Source organism: Lepus europaeus, chromosome 7, assembly GCF_033115175.1.
Source record: "Lepus europaeus isolate LE1 chromosome 7, mLepTim1.pri, whole genome shotgun sequence".
Classification (NCBI taxonomy): Eukaryota; Metazoa; Chordata; class Mammalia; order Lagomorpha; family Leporidae; genus Lepus; species Lepus europaeus.
Window position 1 is genome coordinate 8,084,001 of NC_084833.1, and position 15,388 is coordinate 8,099,388.

At 38.0% G+C, this 15,388-nt stretch overlaps 1 protein-coding gene across 1 annotated transcript in view; it reads left to right on the forward strand.

Moving 5' to 3' along the window:
• LOC133764138 (steroid transmembrane transporter SLC22A24-like) overlaps positions 1-15,172 on the forward strand; it is a 29,630-nt gene extending 14,458 nt beyond the window's left edge. The window contains exons 6-10 of the mRNA XM_062197815.1: positions 4,877-4,992; positions 12,120-12,334; positions 13,648-13,756; positions 14,300-14,503; positions 15,112-15,172. Coding sequence (XP_062053799.1) covers positions 4,877-4,992; positions 12,120-12,334; positions 13,648-13,756; positions 14,300-14,503; positions 15,112-15,172 — 705 coding nt within the window. The remainder of the gene's footprint in view (positions 1-4,876; positions 4,993-12,119; positions 12,335-13,647; positions 13,757-14,299; positions 14,504-15,111) is intronic.
• The last annotated feature ends 216 nt before the right edge of the window (positions 15,173-15,388 follow it).

The window sequence follows — 15,388 nt, forward strand, 5'->3', positions numbered from 1 at the left end:
CTACCTATAAGCCACATGGTGATTTACATAATGTGGATATGGCAGTAGGGTAGATGATGGTATTTATATTCTCCAAATATGCAGAAAGAATTCTGAGCAGGATTTCTCTTTTTGAAGTTTCCTTCCTCATCTCTGGAAGCCAAAACCTAATGTGTCTCATCCATGTGCTTGCTCACTGATTCATATAAAAACATTTATTTACCTACAGTGCACCAGCTGGTTAATAGATACGAGTAGGTGCATGACTCAAAGTCACTGAAATCACTAACTTCCATCTTATAATTTGACACAAAATTAATAATTAATTGTATAGAACAGGTGTTAAGACAAGATTATATGCAAGTAATTTTGGGGGACACAGATAGTATTCACTCTAGCTTAATGGGTTAGGAAAGGATTACGAGTTAGCTGTTAAAATGTAAAAGAAAGGCATTGCAACATCACAGAAATGATTGGTAGCTGTGCAGCTAATAAATGTCCCATATCGACCATGAAAGAAAGCAATGCCTTGTAGAATAAAATGTTGTTCAAGGAAAAAACAAAGTTCCTGGCCTCTGATCCAATGACTCCATTTCCCTTACATGATAAATAAATTGCCACTTGCCCATTTTCCAGGAAAAACTGATTTCATTCTTGCTTATATTCAAAGTCTATAATCTTAACATTTAACTGATGCCCCAATGTGGATGAGACCACTTATGTGCAGTTCTCTAACTACAGCACTTTTGTGCCAGAGAACAGCTCCAGCCAGTCCAGGGGCCCCAAGATGTGAGAGGTGTCAACGCTCGAAGAAATGAGAGACAAACTCACAGAAAGGCTGATGGCAGGCTCCGGCTCTCGAGCACCAGACTTTACTTTTATATCATAAGTTAAATAATGATTCTTTTTTTCTCACAATAACAAGTCTGTTATCCATTTTATTCTAATTACAATTTCTTTGATTTTCAAGGGCATATTCAGAGCATGGGTAACAATCACAGACAGGTGTGAGATAATGGGCTGCCCACACAAGCCAAGGCATGGAGTGCTGCTGAACTATGAAGAAATTGGCAACACAAGCTAAAATAGTACCTCCCTAATCTAATCTTTACTAGAAGCCCCAAGTTCAAAGAAGACCTTTTTAAAAATGTATCCCCTCTTTGAAGTTCTTTCTGAAATGCTTTAATTTCTTTGTTGTACTTATTTAAAGGTTCACTTAGATCTATTCTACAGTTTTGATGTCATAACCATTGTAGTATTTGTAGCATATATTGAATTAAAGCTTTAATAACATTTATCTTTGCTCTAGTGGGAAGTATATACCAGGGAACCTGTTGCCTTTCGATTCTTTTCCACAAACAGCTCAACCTTGCATAAAGCATTAACCCTTTCTACTACACTAACATTCTGCTTGATTAAAATTCTACAAAGCAATGGACATTTTGGGGATAATACATTAAGCATTCTTCCCTAAAATTAGGATTACAGAAATCATTAGTGGGACTACCAGGATGCTCCAGCTTTGTTATACAGAGTGTAGTCCCCCCCAAAAAAAAAAAAAACCTAAAACCACCATGAGGACTCCAGTTGTCCTTCTCATGCCTTGCTGAGACAGATCTTCCGCTGTGACCTTGCCAACCATCCAAAGTTGCCTTGACCTTATCACTTTTGTATTTGGACTTCTGTTTTCTCTAACATGCTTATCACTTTCGATTGGCCTTCAGAAGGAGCTTGCTCAATACAGATTTCTGCTACAATTATTCAAGCCAATAGAATGGTCCTCAAAAAGTTTGTGGAAATGCCCATTAAATAAAAACTATGCATAGATTTCAAACTTTTTGCACCAACACAAATTTATTAACTCAGTTTTCCGCCTATTTTTTGAAGTCCCCGCCTATATGCTTTCTCTATCATAATCCTGAAAAATCCTCCCAGCCTTCATCCACTGCCCAATTCCAAATCCATTCCCAAATTTTAGCTATACTTAACAGATGTACTCCATTTCCTGTGCCAACACCATAAAGAACACTCTATTGCATGGAACAAATGACCTCAAAATATAGTGTCTAAATAAGAATCTAGGAAGAGATTACCTTGGTCCATTATTAACAGTCTCTCACAGTTTGCTATCAAGACAGCTGCTGCAACTGTGATTTTATCCAGTCTTCACTGGGGAAGGATCTACTGGCTATCTACGCACATGGTTGTTGGAAGGATGAAGCTCTCAGATCGTTGAACTGAGGACCTCCTTTATGGTCATATGGATCTCTCCAACATGACTGTGCTTTGATGAAATATGTAGCTGGAGAGGGAACCCAGCATGGCAGAAGTCACAGTCTTTTATAATCTACCTATAGACTTAGCAGCCCATCACACTTGCTCTATTCTGTTTATTGGAAGCAACCCACACTTGAGAAGAGGGATTACACAGAAGTATAAATTCCAAAAGGTAGTATTGAGGTTTGTGATTCAAAGATGCCCACCACAGTTTTCACATGACAAAAAGTATCCTTAACTGATTTTACAATATGTAAACCTTAATATTAAGTAATATTTTTGTTTATATGGGGGAATGCCACAAAAGATGTCCTACAGAGAGCTTTTATCTGTTCATACATTCGCCAATGCCTTCAGCAGCCTGGGCTGGGATGGCCATGAAACCAAGAGCCCACAAATCAATCCAGGTCTACCACGTGTGTGTCATGAATCCCATCACATTAGCCATCACCCCTGACCCTCTGGAATCTGCATTAATACAGGAGAATGAGCCAGTGCTAGGAATCAAACCCAGGGACACTGATGTGGGACACAGGCATCTTAACCACTAGTGTACACACCCATTCCAATCTTGATGTCAGAGTTTAATCTCTGGAACTGATGGTACCTTATTATTGCCATTTAATGCTAAAGTTCTATTAAGTATTATTTTTCTTGAAATTTCAAAAATCCTAGATTGTATGCATGCCAGTGTATCTGTCCCACCACTAACCGATCCTTGTTCATCATCAGTGAAATTTTTAGTAATTGAATCACAATAGCACACTCCAATGAGCAACAGGTATGGGAAATAGTCTAGCTCTAGTATCATTTTGTGAAATAATAATTGTTTTCTTCTGTTTTACATATGTTTCATGGTGTCATATGATGCTGTGGGTAAATTGTAGATGACTTCCATGAAATAGAAGGGTTAATTTCATTTCTAAAGTGAAGCATAACTGCACATATTAATGGGGCATCATTAGAAGTTTCAATACATGTATACATTGTATATTGCTCAAGTCACCATGATCTTACCTATTTCCTCAAATCTTTATCATTAATTTGTTATAAAAACATTAAATTCTTAAATCTGCCTTTTCTTTTTTGGGAAATACATGATTGAACTTAATTTCCAAAGTTTTTTTCATCAAAATAATTTATCTTTTAATTACTTTTTCACAAGCCATTTGAAGCACTTTTATGTAATATGTTATCCTTACCTATAGTCGCAACTGTAGAACAGAAATTATTTCTACTATGGTACTTTAATTTAGTGCCAGTGGACCAATTTTTTCTGACATAGTAAGTCACATGTTAAGTTCAGGGATAAATTCTAGGCCAATTTTTAAAGCCTAAAACTAACTCTTTTGGTGTTAGTAAAGTTCGCCTCTCATAGAACTTGCCTAAGCCCAGTTCACATGGTATCAACATATTCCCAGCACTTTTCACTGCCTTTAACTCTGCACTCCATTAATGATGGGAGGCTACATGCCTGACATACTCAGACAAGGATGTCTTGGATTCAAATGATGAAGTGGATGTAGTTTTCAGAAAAAAAAAACACTCACACATGCATGGATTTTGTGCATTTTGCAAATCAGCAGGCTGTTAATGCATGAATTTATTTCTGGGATCTTGATTCTGTTCTATGGTCTATTTATCCATTTTATATCATTTTACTTTAGCTCGTATTAGGTCATTAAATCAGGAATTGTGATGCCTTAAGCTTTGTTCTTTGTTGCTCAAAATTGCTTTGGCTATTCCAGAACTTTTATGCTCCCATATGAACTCCAGATTTTTCTGTTCTCCAAAGAATGGCATCTGAATTTGGGTGGCAATTGTTTTGAATCTGTAATCATATTAGGTAGTAATGAATATTTTGATAACAGGAGTATTAATTCTCAAGTCCATGAATATGGGAAGTCTTTCCATGTATTTGTGTCTTCTTCTTCAATTTTTTTAATGAATGTTTCATCATTTTCACTGTGAAAAACATTTCTAATCCTTGCTTGAAATTTTTTCTGGGTATTTTTCATAGTTTTAGTGAATGGGACTTCTTTTATGATTTATTTTATAGCAATTTTGTTTATGTATAAAACTGCTATTGATTTATGTTAATTTTATATCCTGTACCTTTATTGAATTTGTGTATCAGATCTAATAGACTTTTGGCGGACTCATTAGATTTTTTTAATATAGAGAATCAAGTCACCTGCAAACAGGGATGACTTAATTCCTTGCTCTCCTGTTTGTATACTTTTATATTTCTTTTTTTTTAAACTTTTATTTAATGAATATAAATTTCCAAAGTACAGCTTATGGATTAAAATGGCTTTTCCCCACCATAACTTCCCCCCACCTGCAACCCTCCCCTCTCCTGCTCCCTCTCCCCTTCGATTCACATCAAGATTCATTTTCAGTAATCTTTATATGTATACTTTTATATTTCTCTAAGTTAGCTAGTTGCTCCCACTACACCTTTTGGAACTCTCCACACAAGAGGTAGATTACTGACTGCCCATATCCCCTAGACAGAAGGGTCCATGAGTATAGTAAACTCTGGGTCTATCTCATCTTCCAGGACTCACCACTAAACCTCATTGACATCTCAAAAGTGCTTTTTGTTTTGTTGTTGAAGTTTGTGAGGTCCACCATGAAGGAGGAGATGGACAAAGCCTCAACCAAACCATCCATGGTGGAGATGTTCCATGCACCCAAACTGCGCATGAGAATTTTCTACCTGAGCTTTCTGAGGTGAGTTACATTGTGTGATGATAATGAAGAATTCTTATGTTGCCTTACATTTGTCTATTTTCATTAGGTTGTCAACTTTTTGGTTCTTTATTAAAATGTATTCTAAACATAATATTTAGAAATACATTCTAAATGTCTTATCTCAGTCTGGAAATTAAAGGATGTGTTTTGATTAAATTTTTATCATTCTAATTAATGTAAAGAGAACATATTTCACATATTTCATAGGTACTTTCTAAGAAGATATCCAGATTCCCTCCCTGCTCAGCTTCCTCCCTGGATTCTCTTGCTCCTTCCTATTTTTTTCTTAATACAAAAACCTAACTCCAGTCCACTCAGTAATCACAGGCTTAATTTAACACTAATAATAATATTCAACAAGTAAAAAGTAGGAAGACCACAGTTCCACAGGAGTATACACAAGGGCTAAAAACAACAACTGTATTATAAGATGTGCATTTCATTCCTACATTTTTGGCATTCTATATTTACAGCCACATATCAGACACAACATATATTTGTCTCTTTTTCACTGGATTATTTCAGTAAGCATCATGGTTTCTAATTGCTCCATTTTATAGGTAAAGACAAGACTTTTTTTTTCTTAAGTAGTATTCCACGGTATAGTATGTGTGTGTGTTGTGTGTATTTTTTTCTTTGTGGATAACTACATTGATTCTGTATCTTACCAATTGTGAATTGAGTTGCAACACACATGGGGCTACAGATCACTTTTCAAATGGTGGATCTATTTTCAGATTTCTTCCCTAATATTTATACCAGATTACATTACTACCAACAGTGGGTTAAGGTACCTTTCCCCACATCCTCGCCAATATTTGTTATTTTTTGATTTGGAGATGATAACCATCCTAATTGGGGTGATGTGAAACTTCATTGTGATTTTGACTTACATGTCCTTGATGCTTAGAGATACTGAGCGTATTTCATGTTTTTTTGACAGGCAGAGTTAGACAGTGAGAAAAAGAAACAGAGGGAAAGAACTTCCTTCCATTTTTTACAATCATGGCAGCTATGCCCAGTGCTCTAGGTAATCGGAAGCCAGGAGCCAGGTGCTTCCTCCTGGTCTCCCTTGTGGGTGCAGGGCACTTGAACCATCCTCCACTGCACTCCTTAGCCACAGCAGAGAGCTTGACCGCAAGAGGAGCAATGGAGACAGAATCCAGTGCCCTGACCAGGATTAGAAACCAGGGTGCCAGTGCGGCAGGTGGGGGATTAGACTAGTGAGCCACGGTACTGGCCTGAGCACATTTCATCCATGTGAATATTATTATTTGAAAAATGGCTTTTCATGTTCTCTGCTATTTATTAACTGGATTGTTAGTTTTGTTGTTATTGAATTTCTTGAGCTCTTATAGATCCTGGGTATTAATCCTTTATTAGTTGCATAGTTTGAAAATGTTTTCTCCCATTCTATCAGTTTATTCTTCACTTTTCTAAGTGTTTCCTTTGCAGGGCAGAAGCTTCTTAGCTTTATATAATCTCATTTGTCTATTTCTGTTTTTATTTCCTGTGATTCTGGGATCTTTTTCAAGAAGTCTTTGCCTATACCAATGTCTTTCAGAATTTACCCGATGTTTTCCTCTAGTAATTTGGTGGTTTGAGGTCATACATCCTTGATGCATTCTGAGTTGATGTTTGTTAAGGTATAAGGTAGGGTCTCGTTTCATACTTCTGCATGCAAAGATCCAATTTTCCCAGCACCATTTGTTGAAGAGACTGTCCTTTCTCCAAGGATTGATTTTTTAGCTCCTTTGCCAAAGAATACTTGGTTATAGATATATGTATTAGCTTCTTGGGTTTCTTTTCTGTTCCATTGATCTACATGTTTATTTTTGTGCCAGTACCAAGATATTTTGATTACAATTGTCCTTGTACAATGTCTTGAAATCTGATATTGAATTGCCTATGGCTTTTGTTTTGTTTTTCCTTTACTTATTTAAAGGTTCATGTGACTCAAGCATTTTAGAATTGTTTTTTTTTTTCTGTATCTGAGGAGAATGTCCTTTGCATTTTTATTGGGATCACACTGAATGTGTAAATTACATAGTTGATACTATTTCTTCTATACTATGAGCCTGGATGATATTTTCACTTTTTTGTACTTCTCCTATTTCTCTCTTTGATGCTTTGTAATTATACTGAAGAGATCTTTCACTTCCTTTGTTAAATTTATTCCCAGGTATTTAAAATTTTGTAGCTATTGTTAATAGTACTGATGTTTCAGACCTTTTTCAATCAAGGCATTGCTTGTATATACAAATGCCTTCTCTGAATCTATTGAGATAATCATGATTTTTATTCTGTGATTTGTTACTGTGATATATCACATTCATTGGTTTGAACATGTTGAACCATCTCCACATACTATGGATAAATCCAATTTGTTCTTGGTGAATTGTTGGGGGTGTAGCAACTGAAAGGAGAGACCAGACATGGGAACTCTTCCTCTGAAGAATGTCACTGGAATGATCAACACTGCTCCCAGCATGCATATTTTATTGACAAGGATTTTATCAGCCATGTGTACAGTACATGCACATGCTCATATAACTCTAGGATTACTTGTAACATTGCTTGATAACCTTCAGACATGATTGTCAATTCATTGGTGGGTCACCTTGTGACTTGGATTACTAGATAAGCAAGTCTGGGAAAGTAGCTGCATGTCCTCATGGGAGCCCATGTTCCTGTGAGAACCCAATGCTCTTCTTTATAATAGGTCATTTACTCTCCTTAATCAGTTCCTGTGGCCACACCCGGTCTCCAGGAGGAGTGTGTCCTCAACTGGGACTGCTTTGGCAGAAGCCGTTTCCTATGGTGAATGATCTTTCTGGTATGTTGTTGGATTTGATTGGCTAATAATTTGTTAAGGGTGTGTGCATCTATGTTTATCAGGCATATTGATCTGTAGTTCTCTTTCATTGTTTTATCTTATCCTGGCTTTGGAATTAATATTTATAGTTTGAGAAGAATTACAATTAGTTTTTCTTTCAAAGTTTGGTAGAATTCAGCAGTGAAACTTCAGGTCCTGATATTTTCTGTTTGCATGGTCTGTATTACTGGTCCAGTCTCCATCTTGATTTGGTCTATTTAGGTTTTCTATCTTCATGACTCAATTTTGGTAGACTGTGTGTGTTCAGACACTTCATCCATCTTTTCATCTTCACATTCTAATATTGAAGTGATGTTGTAATCCTTTTGGGAAGTCATATTATCTTTCTTGTTCATGTATCTTGTAATTCTACATTATTTTTAGGCATTTGTAGAAACACTCATAGGGTTTCTCCTACAATGTATTTTCTCTTTGAAAAGCCTCTGCGGCATAGTGGTGTATCTACTTCTTCAATGGACATCCAGAGGTGTGCACTGGGTGGGGCGAGGGAGCTCTGGTCAGTGCAGCTGGGTGGATCATGAGTCCAGTGTGACCCCCCAAGTCGGGCATGGTAGATCTCTACTGTCAGCATTGGGGAGGGTACAATCACATCAGGTAGCATGATCACAGCCTCGTCTCCTCTCTGCCACGGTGATCAGTGCTCATGGTGAGCCCACAGTTGCTACACACCCCACCCTCACAGGCAATGAACCACACAAAGTAAGTGTGTGGTCCTCAGTGTGAGTATAGAACCCTTTGCAGTGACCCACCCCGGGCACTCAGGGAACTCTCAGTCTCTGAAGCTAAACACAAGGATTTCCCAGAGACCCAGCTACACCTGAATCCTACCATGGAGTCACAAAATTCCCCATAGTCACAGTAAGCAGAGCTCCCACAATCACAGGGGACAGGGGATCCACTCTCAGCTCTGCTAGCCTACCCCATTCACAGAGAGAGCCTAGGCATTCCCAAAGCCAGCTGCCTGTCGGTGCTCCACATTGGCGGCTTGATTCCTGGTGCCCAGGGTAGAATGAGGGGAGGGGACACCTCACAGGCCCCACCCCTGCCAACCATCCAGGCCGTGCTCAAAGTCAATGAGGACCACATATCTATCCCTCTGATAAAATCCCCTGGTCATGTGCATGTGAGCTGCACCTGCCTCTACTCACCTAATGAAGAGAACTCTTCCTCCCTGTTGGTTCCCAGGCACCGTTGTCAGGGGATGCGAAGAAAGCAGTGTGCTCTTCCTTCACAGAATTGGTGGACACCCTGTCCCATGCTAGCACTCAAAATCAGTGTGGTCCACAAGGTTCTCCCCAAAGCAATATCAGCAGTGACATGGACTGCCACAGACTCCTCTCACCTTGCTCCAAGACGACAGCATCACCTCTAGCCACCGGCAGTGGTATATGCTTGTGATGTCCCAACATGCTGCTGTGTGTTCTTACTGTCCATGCTGCTATGTGGCATCTCTCTTCTCTCTGTAGAATTTCCACTGGAAACGTCCCTCCCACTCTCCCCTGGCAATGGACTTACTCTACTTTTCTTCAGTTATTTTCTCCTGGTCACAATCAGCATGTCTTTTCCCTGTTCAGCCATATTGAATCTCCTCAAACTACATTTCTTAATATTCATAAAGTTCTATTTATTAAAATTCTCTTTTACAGCTAGTGTTTCTGGTTTTTGCTACCCCAAGTTTATACAGAAATTCTCTTGTCAAAAATGTTTGCCTTTCACAATTATATCTTTGATTCATCTCAAATTAATTTCTGTGTAGAATTTGAGATAGGAATAAAGGTTCATTTTTTCAGGATGGACTGAAATTGACTTCTTACCAAATGAAAAAAACCATCCCTTCTCTAGTGAATTTCTTTTGCATTTTCATAAATTGGACTATATATATATACATATATATATATGTATTTCTGACTCAAAATTCTGTTGGATTACTAGTCCTGCCTCAAATGTTTATAAAACCCAAGGAAGAATCAATATTGCTGTAACGATTTTCTTTGGATGGATATTAGTTACAGACTTATTTTCCATAATAGAAATGACTACTGAGAATTTCTTTGTCCTTGTATTTTCAAGTTATTTTTCAAATTGTTTTCTCAAGAAAATAACCCATTTCATCTAAGCTTTCTAATGTGGAGCCATAAAATTATTCACAGTACTTTCATTATATCACTTAAATGATTGTAACATATAAAGAACTTTCCTTTTTTCATCCTGATATATGGACAGCTAGAGTATTATTTTCCTGGGGAAAATATTCTTGCTAAGAGTTTATGAAGTTTAAAGATTTTTCAAAGATATAAATTCAATATGCTATTGTTTGCTATTTCATTGTTTTCTGAATTTATCTTAAGTATTTTATTGCTTCTAAGTGTGTGTGTGTCTGTGTGTGTGTGCCTTCCTGGAAGAGAAACTTGGTTCATTTCTTTGAAAGTTTTCATCTTTTCTGACAAATGAATGTAAAATCAGTAAGTTCCCTGTAATCATTGCCAAAGCTGTAATCCAAGTATTTTGAAAAGCTATATATTTTCATTCTAATTCAGTTCAAAATAATGTCTTGTTGCTATTTGGATCTTCTTTGACTAATAGGTTTTTTATAAATGTGATTTGTTTGCAAACATCCATAGGCAATCTGGTTGTTGTTCATTTGTATATATTTCTATTCCTTTACCCTTTGGCTCTGGTTTTTTGAATATTGATTTAATAACCCAAAATATATTCTATTTTAGTAAATACAAATACTTTAAAATATATTTTTTGACAGGCAGAGTCAGACAGTGAGAGAGAGAAAGAAAGGTCTTAACTTTTTCCATTGGTTCACCCCCAAAATGGCCACTACGGCAGGTGTGCTGCACTGATCCAAAGCCAGGAGCCAGGTGCTTCCTCCTGGTCTCCCATGAGGGTGCAGGGCCCAAGGACCTGGGCCATACTCCACTGCACTGCCGGGCCACAGCAGATAACTGGACTGGAAGAGGAGCAACCAGGACAGAACCGGCGTCCCAACCGGGACCAGAACCCAGGGTGCCAGTGCTGCAGGCAGAGGATTAGCCTAGTGAGCCGTAGCAGCAGCTAAAATATATTTCCCACAGTTACTTTGTAATATCTCTATATACACCAATTCATTCAAGTGGACCAAGATGTTCTATAATACACTTCTCTACCTCATCATATTGGAATTTATTTCCACACTTCCGGTCTGTGGGCCAGATTTCTACATTCTACATACTCAGTCAGGAAAACGGGAAGAGCTAATGGGAAATAAGGAACTAACCAGTGCTAAATATAGGATCCCAGGCAAATAGATGATCAAAGCAGATTCCTGCCCTGGACACTTTTGTATGGATTCTTAATGGCCTCCAAATGCCATTGAGCCTTTCTCTCCATTTCTTGTGATATAAGAAATGCATTTTCCTCTGACTGCTGCACACACATTTCTCTCTATGCCCTGCAGATTTGCCTGTGTATTGTGTACATCAGTTGGCTCACCCCAACCCCTTTTTCTTCTTCCTTCCTCCCATACAGCAATTCAAACGACTCCAGGCCAGGTCTCTGATCTATGAACAAATCCATAGGTCCTTGCCATATATTACTGGAAGTACACTTAGCTGCCACTCTCCTTATCCCAATTCTGACGCTTTAGGTTAGCAGTTCAGTGGTTATAGCCCTTAGGTTGCTTAAAACTGTCAGTTCTCTATATCCTTCAATACACACGGAAAACTCTTACCTGTAAGAGACCTTGCAGCCTCACACACAAGGATTAAGTTAAAGGTTTACACACGGAGGAGCAGAGAAGAGAATCTCACAAGACGCTGCAAACATAAATAAATAAACACTCCCTGATTTCCAACATTTAACCCTATTATTGTTCAGTTCTTTATAATGTCAAATGGAGTGATGAACTCAGATTGCATATTTTTCTATATGATAGTTTCAATAACTTTTACTGGAGTTTGGGTACATTAGGTACCTCCTTCCTGTGCCCTCAGCACAACCTGCAACAAACAGCCTATTTTGAAGTCATGTTTCACCATAATTTTATACTTAAATCATTGTCTTAAGGAGAAATATGCTATGACGCAGTACAAAATTTTTTCTGTTACATTGACTTCAGCAACTTGGAAAATCTTCAAGTATAGGTCTTGTCTTCAAAATTGTAAATGATATTCCTTTTGCTCTAAGCCTTATTAAATTGGTCTTTATTCCTTTATTCATTCAGACTGGGAACCACTGTACCCTTTTATGGTTTGATACTCAACCTACAAGAGCTGGGGAGCAGTATCTTCATGTTCCAGATCCTCTTTGGAGCTGTCACATTCATATCCAGATGCATTATCCTCTTGATAATGAAATACATGGATCGTCGGATCAGTCAGTCATTGTTTTCCTTCCTGGCAGGACTTTGCATTCTGGTCAACACCTTTTTGCTCAAAGGTGAGAGAGGCAGGAGTTTGGGGGAAGGAGTTGGCTTCCCTCAGTCCTCAGGAATTATGTGGGTTTGTATGTGGCCAAAGGGAAAAAAAAAAACCATTGGCATTGATAAGTGCAGGCTTGCTTGAAGTTAACAAGACAGCTTGAAACTGCTCCTGATAAAAAATCATTGGCATGTCTTGGGCTCCAGCCAAGCCAGCGTCAGCAAGGGGTGGCTCAGATACACAGGTGTCTTCATGACATGCAGGATGAACCCGGACACCAATACCAACTGCACAGAGCCACTCTGTCAGTTATAGCACAGACCGTTGGCTAATCATTCTGTAATACGCATGGAAGGGGTCGGTCTTGTCATCATGTCCCCAAACACGCACACAGTGCTCTCATGGCTTCTGACTGGGATCTTCCAGTGTTAAGGCTTTCCTGCCTTGGCATTTCACTCACTCTTTCTATTCATTTTTTTTAAAGTTGCCATTTAAGTCACCATAAATGCAAAAGAATTTTAGGAGAAATTCTTTGACTGCAGTGAATAAAAAATCCCTGCTTTCAATCAGAGAACTGTATGGCAGGAACAAGAGAGACTCATCTGGTTTCATCAATTAAATTGTTTTGTGTTCTGTGGCCCAGACTGATGGGCTTCACTCTACCTCATGCAAATTCGCTGAGTAATAGAAGAGCCTTCTCCATTGTTTAAGGTCCTTTTCATTATTTTCACTGAATTTTATAAGTTCCCAGCATCACATTGTCTATTTCCAAATAGGAGACCTAATTCTCTCCTGAACTATTATTCTAGATCGCTGTCTCTTCAAATATCCATTCTAAATAAACACAATCCATTTGTTACTATTTGATAGAATACCTGTCTATATCAAAAAATGCTTTCTCACATTGTTCATTCCAGTTATTACCTTTCCAGTTATATACAGTTTATATATCATATATCTATATTATAGATAACATATAATAATAAGTGACCTGTAATAATGGTATATACATTTATTATCTGAACATACATCTATCTCTTACAGAAAGTGCACAGTAAAATTAAGAAATAAAAATACTTCATCGTGCAGGAAGACTTAAAGCAACTAACTGAAATCGTTTCACTCATTGTTTAAGCTATGACATTCTGCAGTCCACAGTCATCCATGTATCGACCATTCCATAACTTCTGGGATGTGCACTTTGTATATGTTAGGTCATACCTGAAACTGCCCCCCCACAACCCTCCAGCAGAATCGTTCCATGTCTATCTGGAGGTTGACAGATTTCTTTATCCAATATTTTCTGACTCTCCTTGGTCCTCCTCTCTCCAGAAATGCAGACTCTACGTGTGATTTTAGCAACTTTGGGAATCGGTGCTGTTTCTGCTGCCGTTGCTACTTTTTCAGTCCAATATGCAGAACTCATCCCTACGATATGCAGGTATAAGAAGTACTAGAAGGCCATGTGTCTGCTTTCCAAATGAGACTTTTCTAGAATAATAGATATTTACTGTAGGAATAAAACTGAAAGGTTTAGATGTCAGAGGATTAAAAACGGTGATACAAATGAATGCAACAACTAATAACCAATAATTATTAAAACTAAGTTCACCATTGTAATCCATATGCTGTACATTGGAAATTTATATTCATTAAATAAAAGTTAAAATAAATTTTTAAAAAAACTAAGTTCATACCTTCAAATGTGCCATGTCCAACAATGCATCATTTCACTAACCTTGTAAACCACTCTACAGAATTGGTGCTACATTGACGTCTACCTCAATAATGATAAAATAGAGTTTTCAAGCAATTGCCAACATCGAAAATCAAACAGGGAGAAAGAGAAGCAAATATCACTAATAAAGGCTTGCTGGGTGTATAATAATTGTTTCAGTTTCCTCCCAAAAAAATCAAGATGATAAATAAGAATTTGCATATATATATCTCTACAAAATTTTCTCTGTATTATTTGCACACAAAGGTCAACAGTTTCAGGAATCCATAATGTGTTCTCAAGAATTGGGGCAGTACTAGCCCCCCTCCTGATGACCTTAGTGGTGTATTCTCCCCACCTGCCCTGGATCATGTATGGCGTCTTCCCCATCCTTTGTGGCCTGATTGTGTTTGGCCTTCCGGAAACCAGGAATCAACCTCTTCCTAACACCATTCAGGATGTGGAAAAGGAGTGAGTAAATCCTGTAGCTGTCACCAGAGTGGGGAGTAGCTGGGTCAATAGCACTGCCATGGGGAAAGGTATGACCCTTTAGGGTTTTGTCCCAGTGGGCTCACACCAGGGTTGTTTGTCTCCATGTCCTTGAATTCACAGGCAGCCTTGCTCCATCCACAGAGGTGTCAGATTCTTTGTGAGGTTGTGAGGTTCTCTAGGTCACAGAGACCATTCTAGACCAGTAGGTTTAGTGGCAAAATAGCCAAATGTAGTCTCAATATGAATGGTTCATGCTCTCTACCCTTACAAGAAAGACATATTCCTGATGTTTTCTCATAAACTTATTAAAATTGAAATGCTTCACTCTCATCATGCCGGTTTTATTATCCATCAACCCAACGATGCTTGATAAAAATGGGAAAGAAACTCAGTTCGCCTAATGGACATAAACCTGTTCAGTGATTTAGTTAGGTACAATTTTGGGACTAGAGTATGGAACAAGCTTCCTTGAAGAATGCCACTATGTCTACAGGAAGTTGGTCTGTCGGGATATTTGTGAGATATGTGCAGTTATTCTGTATTTCTTTGTTTCTTGACTTTGTTTTTGTTGGATTTCTTTTTCCCAGCACAAAAGATTCGAGGAGAGTAAAGGATGATGATACTTTCCTGAAAACCACACAATTTTAAGGCATTCCCAAGAATCGACCCAAAGAAGAGCTAAATAAGGAGGAAAAAATAAAGTTATATAATCCTATATATCTATAAACCAGTGAAAATGTAATGTACAAATGAATGCCTTTTACATTCATAGAACGAAATATAGCAGTTTCCCAAAATAATTTATTAGTTTGTAATTCCACGAAGCAGCTGTTTATATGGAGGGGGGTGGGTACTTGAAAGCTA